Raw genomic sequence first — 9,843 nt, forward strand, 5'->3', positions numbered from 1 at the left:
CCCCCACACACGGGTATATATATATATATATATATATATATATATATATATATATATATATATATATATATATATATGGTTTTAATGATGCTGCAGTGGTTTGGATCAATTATGCTACCCTTTATTTTCTCATAAATTAATATCATAAAAGTTAGATGAGCTGACCTAATTGGGTCATGTGCAGCTCAAGGGAAGGAATTAGACATAAAAAAATGTTTAAGGTAAGCCCGTTCATATTGATTTAGGTTTGTCTTTATTATATGGAAATGTGATCTCACTCAGTGGTTGAGGGATAAGAATACAGATGTTACTTGAGGGCATGTTATTCTGAAGACAGTATACCAGCTTTTATGAGATAGAGTTGGAGTTAGATTCAGTGTTAGCACGACCAAGTGAAATTCATCAAGTCAAGTCCCCCCTGTAAAAACATTTTCACAGGTCAATAACGAACTCACACCAGTCTGTTCAGACACACAATTAATCATGTGGTCTGTCACATGCTTGTGCATTTGAGGTTGTGTAGCTCCACTCAGGAACAAGGCAGAGGAGAAGGGGAAGAAAGGATGTGTTTCTAGTCCTGTGACTCCCCTCCTCCAGTCTTTTCCCCCCACGTGTGCGTTGAGGAAATGTGAGCCATGCTGCTTTTATCAGCCTCATTGTTTGTGTTCCTCAGGGACGGCGCTTCCTGATGGCAGCCAGAACGCTCCACATGTTCCCATTCTGATGTCCTTACATACACCACCATGCTGAAAAGCTCAAGAAATGTCTTGTGTTTTTCTCTTTTTTCCATTTTCCTTTTAACTTGGCCTACATATAAAGGTAGAGGGGGTGGATGAGAGCGTGAAAGCATGGAGGAATAGAAAAAGAGCTCAATATAGCACAATAGAGAGAGTGAGTCAGTGCAATACTGCTTTCTGACTTGTACAGGATGTATAAACAGGAACCGGACGGAAAGTCCACTGATGGATGTGAACTATCAGATTCACAGTTAGTATCTGATTCACAGACTCTAAAATCCCTCGAAACATTTTTTTCTTTAAGAGAAAATAAACAAAAAATTAAAATCTCTCTTGAAGGGAAAAGAACAATGGAAGTATCGGGTTGCACTTTGGTTCTTTGTACTCGAGTTGTCAAACCAGCTCAATCCTTAAGGCAGTATAACTCACGTGATGACATGGCTGTTAGTCAGACTCTGTTCTTCACAGATGTGTCTGTCCACCTGCTCGTACTGGGATGTTTACTATACGGCTTGGCACAGAAGCAGCGATCTTAAGTAAACACTCACAAAAATAGTTTGTGAGAGTGAATGGAAAGCTAGTGGGAGTGAGCAGTGATTTGAGATCTAACAATAGGAGCGTGCAGTCGATAGTAACCAAACATGTTTCATAGGTGGAATGCATCTGGACTACAAACATCCAACTACGCCCTGTGGGAGGCCTTCTGAATGCACATACTAATTTTACCCTGGAGGAAAGTGTGTTGTTAGTGTGTTTGTTTTTCTTGCAGACTCCATTTAATATTAATTATAAGCAGTCCTCTCAGGCTTTGATAAAAAGAGACATTTCTCACCATGGCAGATGGCAATCAAAGCGCTAATCAGATTGTATGCTGGTGCAGGTATCTATTTGACATGGCACAATCCCTCTTTCATCAATTAGCGCTGATTGAGGGGAGTTTTATATTAGGCTCTGTAAGCCCTGATATCTTGGCGGTGACAAATTTTAAATAGAAGCTTATGTACGTGTATGCTTATGATGTATATACTATACAAAGTGATTTTATGTAGTTAACTGCAGTTTTGAGTGAATATTTTGTCATCATTTAGTCAATGTTATACCAATCTATATGACTGACTTCTGCAGAACACAGATATTTGTGAAGAAAATTTGGACCGTTTTGTACATAAAATGAAAGTCATTGGGGTCTAGAACAGAATTTTCATTACAAAAATGTTCTTTATGTAAAAGCCACTTGTTTAATGTTTAACAGTACTTGTGGTATTAGCAATTTCAGATAAACCTGACCCTAAACAAGTAAAAACTCAACAAACGGTGGTTGGTTGCTTTTATATGTCATTCAAAAAAATCTGCAAAGTGTTAAAATGACACTATTTTTAGATGGGAAGTAGTAGTCATTATCTAATTTCTGACCTCTGACCATAAAAGTCTGCAAGTACTCTGTAAGTGAAATGACATTCTTTTGACCTGTTTATTATTTGTTTTATAATATTTGATTTCTAAATTTAGTAAAAATTGGTGGTAGTCACGTTAAGTGTGTCTGCAGTTAATATATATTTTAACCAGGAGGAGTTAAATCAACATACACTTAAAACATCAAAAAAAGATACTCACCATCAGCACTGAAGTGTGAGATAATTCACTTTAAAACTGTGTGCGTGTGTGTGGGAGAGAATGAGATTGAATTCTGCTGCTTGACTGGGAATCGCGCTGCATGTGTGTAAGGAGAGTTTCTATTTTTGTCACCATGACCTAGTATTTACAGTTGATTTCACTCTGCTGTGAATGCGCTTTCACTAATCTCCTTCTCTCTCTCTCTCTCTCTCCCTCCACAACAGATGACGGAAGGGCGGAGATGTCAGGTCCATCTCCTGGATGACAGGAAATTGGAGCTCCTGGTACAGGTAAGACAAAATACTCTTTTATTTACAACAATTCATGGTACAGCATGACCAAAATGTGATATTGTATGTTTTTAAGTGTATTGGTGAGAAAATTGATTCTGTTTGACTCACCAGCACAATGTCCAGTATTAGTGCAGAAATATTAAAGTTGAATAACTCTTGAAATATATAGGTGTGAAGTTTTGGTGCATGTTTTTGTCATAAAGGCCTCAGGTTTCCTCTTGGAAAGTCCCCTGAGACTTAATTAATGTCTTGTGGAAATAGGGGGCTATTTATCGGTCTGTGTGCATGTATGAGTTTAAATGTTTGCTCTGTGTGTGCAAATGTAATATGACTCCTTCTCCAATGCCCTTCTCCAATTTCACAGCCAAACAGACCCTGAGATCAGTTTGCCCTGACCTGAACTCTATCATATGTTTGTGCAAATGTCTCTCAAGTTTCTTTTAAACATCAGTACCACAATAGTCAATCTGGCAGGCTTAGGTTCCCATAACGACACCAAACCAGCAGCCTCTCAAGTCACCCACCCAACCACGCATACAGCGGTCCCCTCCTGCATAAAACACTCCATAAATCAGAACACAAACATCTTCTCTCAGGAAGAGTTCAGTTTCCATAGCAACCCTGTCTGTCTCCCATGCCCTATCAAGCCCTCAGACCTCAATATAAACAGAAGTGTCTCCTCAGCACAGCTTTGTTTCCTCAACGCTCACACTCATATGAACTTTCTCAGGAAATCTCTAATCATGAAGTAAACGCTGCCTGTGGCATCCTAGTTACTGAACACATGAAGAATAACGTTTTATAATACTGTTCTATTCTCTTCTGTCTTGTTCTATTGTCATGTTATATTCTATATTTATTCTAATTTTCCATTCTTATTTTCTGTCTGTTCTATTGTTTTATTATTTATTTTCTCTAATAGTATTTATTTATATATTGAATTAGCTTTTATTATTGTATTTTCATTTTAATTTAAGTTTTAGTAATTTTATGATGTGCTTGTGTCATTTTTATATATTTCTATATAGCTTAAATTTATTTTTGTTTGTTTTAGTTTTAGGGATTTTAGTACTTCGGCTTATTTTATTTCAATTAGTTGCCAAGACAGTATCTCAAATAATTAAGTTTTTAATCTAATATTTATATTTTGTTTCAGCTTATTTCAATTCTTTGAATTTTTTATAACACTCATTTGGTTCTTTTATGTCCTATTATATTATATTTTGCTTTGTTTTCTTCTGATTACTTTCTGTTATATTTTCTTCTGTTTTATTGCTATCTTTATTATTCTTTAATATTCTGTTCTGACCTGCTCGATTCAGTTCTATTTGTCTTTCTCTCTTTCATGCTCTCTCGCTCTCTCATGCCTGTCCGGTGTGGTTAGGTGACCTGATTCCTCTAGACTCCAATCCAGTTTAAACTCCATCATAGTTAGAGAAATGTAATTTCTGAGCCTCCTCCACCTCTCATTTTCCACACACTTTCTTTCTGTCCTCTAAAATGCTGGTTGAGTTGATTGTGGTTTGAAGTTTTGATCTGATAAACAGAGAAATCTAGAAAGGAGAGGAGGTGAGAGACTCCTTAACAATCAGGTAAAAGAATGAGAGAGGAATAGAATGGATTTCCAGGAAGAGATAAAAAAAGAAGGGATAAGGCAAAGGGGTACTCTACAGTTTATGATTTATTGAGCTGTTGCAGAAACACTTATTCCATAATCTTTATGCATTTGTCCTACTTTAGTCATGAGTCCTTAGATATATGTTCTTTTAGCCCGTTCTTTTTGCTTTCTGACTTCTCTTTTTCCTCCTTTCTCTCTTCCTCCATGTGGGCGGATGTTCTGGAGAAGGTTATGTAGGTTAATCATGCCTTTGAGAATTCTGCTGTTATTCCAAGTTATTTTTTTCTGCATGTTGCATTGAGGAACAGCTCTTCCCTCTTTCCCTTATTTTGATGTTAGGTTGATGTACCTAACAGGGCAATGCTACAGGATCTTCTGTGAATTTAAGTAACTGGTATACTAGATTTTATATTCTACTCACTTCCATTCATGTGCATTTGAAAGATCATGTACGCAAACATATGTGTTGAATTGTACATTTGGAGACATGCATAATTTGCTTGGCAAAAAGATGTTGGACCAAAAGGGATAACTAACTTCTTGATTAAAATGTAAATGGAGGAAACTCTAATTGTAGCAGTTTTGTATAGGCTTAATCTCTTTTTTAAGAAACTTAAATACAAACTTTAAGATGAGATGTTGTGGGGAAACAGGAGTAGATAGTATTTTTAAATTTACAGTAACAAATAAAAAAGCCTTTTACAACCTTAAAATCCAGTGTGAACACCCTTTAAGATGTAAAACACCTTACAGTATGCAGTGGTGAAATCATTGCCTGTTTTGGTTGTACTGATGGGTCTCTGTTGGATCTTTCTGTAGCCTCATTTATCTGCTTCCTCTTCCTCCTCACTTCTTCCTTGCCTCATTAGAGGCAATGTACCATTCTGAAGGTTATCATGGATGATCTTACACTGTGCGACTGGCAATAATTTTGTGAATGATTTTATAGTCCCATTAGAGACTGAACATTGCTGCCGTCTCATCATTTGAGGGCTTATTTGCATACAGTGCTGTTGAAAACATCTAATTTATATTGGCTTTAGTGGAGGTAAATTTTTGTTTCCTTTTTTATTTTCTGTTGGCAGTTAGTTTTGACATGACTGGTTTATAAAAAGGTAGACAGTCTTACAATACAAAGGTAGAAAGTCTTGTTAGGATTTTCCCCCAACTTGTATAATCTTGCTCTGTTTTTCAGCTGTCTAACTGCTCGTTAGCATCTCCCACCTGTCTCTCCACAGCAGGCTGTAATTTTGTGAGTGATGTGCGTTTAGCGTGTGTATTCGTCATTTTCCATGGTGAGTCAAAGCAGGTGCTGTTGGTTGGTGGTTCTCTTGTGTCCTAGCTCAGTCCTTCCTCGCAGCTGTAATTTACACTGTCTGTCAGGAGTTTGACAAGAGCATATTTGGTCTCTCTTGAAGAAGACAGACCTTTGAGTTTGAGGTAAGGGTGGGGGATATGGCAAAAATATCATACCACAATTGTTTTTTTCAGGTAAATAATGATTCACGATTTTATCATGATTCTTTGTCATGTTGATTTTACTATTTTGCAAGTTGTCTGAGCTGTATAGCCAAACTAATTTCCCTATTTTAAAAACAGAGCCTTATAAGGTAACAAAATGGGCGAAAGTGGACGAAGGTAAAAATATTTGTCATTATTTTATCCTTGTTATTAAAAAATAAGAACAAAGATACACATTACAAATACACAGAATATACAAATAAAACAAACAGTGCTTTATTTTTCAGATACAGTAGGTGTATTTAGCAGTAGCAATCAAGAAATTGAATTAACTAATACAAAAATAAAACACTATATACACTAAACACTTCACTGTATAAATTATACATTGATTCTTATTAAAGCAACTGTATTAAAGTTCTTCAGTCAAGAGCAGTGAGTGATTTTTCTCTTTGTTTTGTTGTTTTATTAAAATTTAAGGGATAGTTCACCCAAAAATTAAAATTCTGTCATCATTTACTGACTTTCAAGTTGTTTTAAACCTGAAGGAGTTGCTTTCTTCTGTTGAACATAAAAGTTATTTTGAAGAATGTGGGTAATGAAACAGTGACTTCTATAGTATTTTTTTCAAGTCAATGGGACCAGCAACTTTTTGGTTACCCAAATTCTTAAAAATATCTTCTTTTGTGTTGAGGAATCATTGAGGAATGTTTAACCGGCAAGGCTTTAAAGCACATGCAAATTATGTACTTTTGTGACTGCGAATTAGTGCAGTGTCCCGTGAGTGTAACTGTACCGCTGAGTTAACATGTGATGTGAAAGTATGTCGCGTTGTACAGTATATATTGAGACGGAGGAGCCAGAAATGCAACTGATTGTGGAGACATTTTAATCGCAGACGATCCAAAATTGTGATATCGCACACCCTTAGTTTGAGGGGCTAAATGATACACTTAAACTACTATAAGGTCTTAGTTTTAGACTTATTAGATTTCTCTTAGATACTAAGATTTCCATCAAAGCAATTACAGAATGTATTGCGATAAGCTTGGTTAAAAAATACATCCAAGATGGTAGACGAAACGAAAGAAATGTTAGCAAAAATGTGAGAATTTTATAACCATGTAACACCAAAAAAATCAATGAAGATTGTTTAGTCTATTTGAAAATTGCCTATTTTACACACTATTTGTGTTTGCTGTGTTTTTTATGTTTATTAGGGCACCATTTGTGTGTTTGTGATGTATATATTGGGCATTTCTAATCAACCACTTGTAAAGTGACATATCTAAAGGTAACTGCCTGTGTAGGCAATAGGCAACAAGGCAGCTCACTTTGTTTTTGAACAGACCCATTGTTTCCCACAATTGCACTTCCTTCATAAATGTATTTACACTGGCTCTGTGTCAGATAAAAAATGTAAATGTAAAAAAACATCTGTGTAAATGCACCTTCGTTATATAATTACATCTTCAGATTTGAATTCTGTTATTTTACAGTGTATAGGAGGCTTTAGAGAGAAGGACACTTTCTAGTCTGCATTCTTGATCGGATCAACATGTGTTTTAACAGTGATAAATCCTGAACAAAAACCCTATCGTTGCTTTGTGCTGAAGTCATTCCGTGTGATGAAAGCCGACTCGCATCTCTCATCTCTGTGATCTAGACCTGACAAGACCTGACGGCGTGTGTTCTTGTCATCGCTCTTCCATTCTGATCAGTCACCCACTGTTTAATGATATTAAATCACAACAGTCCGGATATCCTTCCTCACAGACACATATTCTTCCATCACATGCTCCTCCATGTGGAAACATATGTCTGTGATTTGAATCAACCTCAGTAAGTGTAATGGCAGAGAGGAGATGATAGGCATCCCACATTAAATTTGTTAAAACCATATATTGCGCTCATATTGATGGCCCTTAACGCACACTAACAGGATATTAATACTTCTTTATCCTTCTTATCTACACATTTCAGAGACTCTGAACACATTATTATATCAGTAACTGTCATAATCAAGTCTAGAGGCTAATCAGAGAGAGAATGAGATGGAAAGAGATAAAATATACTGCCATTCTTTAAGAAAATGGACACGGTTTGAGTTTTAGCCCTCTTTATTTTCTCAACTGCACAAACTCGCACACACATACACCACCAAAAATGGGTCCAGATTGAAGATTGCGGTCATATTAAACCCACTTCCTCTTCTTACCGCAGACACACACTTACACATTCACTTTGGCTAATTGAGGAAGCAAGCTGTTTCACACCACGTTGCTTTGAATGATGAGATTAAATGTGCCAATTGATTGATGTGGTACAGAGTTGCAGGTCTCACCTGAAGAACCAGAGGCGAACAATCTCACAATATTTTGTTATGTTATGTTTCATTTTTGATTAAGCACAATGTTAATGCCATAAAAGATAAAAGAATATCTAAAACAAGATGTCTTGCTGAAAGCTGTTTTTTTTAGATCAGACCTGAAGGGAGAGTGGTGAATCAGAGAGGACCATAATTGCAGTCTCAGTAGACGTTGAAGTTTTTTAAAACTGTATGATGATGATTTGCTTCTGACACAACAAATCTGTTCCAAAACCTAGTGGGTTGCCTCATTTTCTGCTCTATACATAGGAAACTACCTTCTAAGGTGGCATCCTTACTGAAATAGATGATTTGAGACACTCAAGACGGGAGGGTTTAGCATTAACAAATGTTATTTAGCTGACAACTCTAATGCAGGATTTTTTCCAAACTGGGGTTCATGAACCCCTGGGAAAATCACACAGGAACTAACCCCTGCTTACTGTTGTGCTCTTATGCTCCAGATAACTCTTAAGTGTTATCTAGGTGGGTAGCTCACTAGGTTTTGCAGCAACTAAGAACTACCTTTTTTCAAAGCTAGAAGATGTACATTACAATTTAAAATGTCATACTACACAACATAAGTAATGATGATATTGTAATTCTACAGGCTGTAATCTACCCCTAGTTCTTTCTTTCTTTCTTTCTTTCTTTCTTTCTTTCTTTCTTTCTTTCTTTCTTTCTTTCTTTCTTTCTTTCTTTCTTTCTTTCTTTCCTTCCATAAGCCAAGGTTGTGGCAGTGATTGTACTTTTGCTCCAGATTTTGCTGTGCTATTTTTAAGGTGTGTGGGTGAGTTGGCTCTATTATAAAGAGTGATGTTGGTGTGTGTGTGTGTGTATGTACAGGTGCATCTCAATAAATTAGAATGTCGTGGAAAAGTTCATTTATTTCAGTAATTCAACTCAAATTGTGAAACTCGTGTATTAAATAAATTCAGTGCACACAGACTGAAGTAGTTTAAGTCTTTGGTTCTTTTAATTGTGATGATTTTGGCTCACATTTAACAAAAACCCACCAATTCACTATCTCAACCAATTAGAATACTTCATAAGACCAAAAAAAAATTTGTTGGCCTTCTGGAAAGTATGTTCATTTACTGTACATGTACTCAATACTTGGTAGGGGCTCCTTTTGCTTTAATTACTGCCTCAATTCGGCGTGGCATGGAGGTGATCAGTTTGTGGCACTGCTGAGGTGGTATGGAAGCCCAGGTTCCCCTTCAGGAACTCGAGCTGCGTCGAGATTGCTTTGGGAATGCCCTTGCGTGACCGCGTTCTGAAGCACGTGTCAAATCTGTCCAATGGAGCAGTGAGACGTCACGAGCAGGGTGACGTAAGCACCAGAAAGCACAAGCACTCATATATATAAAACAATGAGAAAGTCTATGGCGAGCGAACAGCAGTGTTTCTCCCTGCCCACGATATCTGGCGGCGGGGGATACACACGATTTGTGTGTCGTTTGTTTAGGAGCGGAGCATGCACGGTCAGCTTTCGAGCAACTGATTGTCATCACTGCGAGCTCTCGCTGTGCACGCTCCGCTCTCGCCTGGCTGCGATTGATGAGAGCGGCCAGGCTCGCGATCCCACTGGCAGCGGTACTGCTGTTGCCGAGGCACAGCACAGACTGTTGTCGTGGGGATCGCGGGTGGATTTAGCGGAGGAATCCGAGACAGGCTCGTCCTTTTCTCGGTCCTCACCCGCTAGATCCGTGGCTCTCTCTCTCACGGTTCGGAAGCCCGCGCTGCGGTTCC

The 9,843-nt window shown here is 37.5% G+C and overlaps 1 protein-coding gene across 7 annotated transcripts in view; it reads left to right on the forward strand.

Moving 5' to 3' along the window:
* LOC107599825 (FERM domain-containing protein 4A-like) overlaps positions 1–9,843 on the forward strand; it is a 157,274-nt gene that overhangs the window by 101,374 nt on the left and 46,057 nt on the right. For all 7 annotated transcript variants that reach the window (XM_016291559.1, XM_016291518.1, XM_016291534.1 and 4 more), the window contains exon 2: positions 2,576–2,641. In XM_016291559.1, coding sequence (XP_016147045.1) covers positions 2,576–2,641 — 66 coding nt within the window. The remainder of the gene's footprint in view (positions 1–2,575; positions 2,642–9,843) is intronic.

This window comes from Sinocyclocheilus grahami, unplaced genomic scaffold (genome assembly GCF_001515645.1).
Source record: "Sinocyclocheilus grahami isolate Dianchi unplaced genomic scaffold, SAMN03320097.WGS_v1.1 scaffold14.1, whole genome shotgun sequence".
NCBI classification, from domain to species: domain Eukaryota; kingdom Metazoa; phylum Chordata; class Actinopteri; order Cypriniformes; family Cyprinidae; genus Sinocyclocheilus; species Sinocyclocheilus grahami.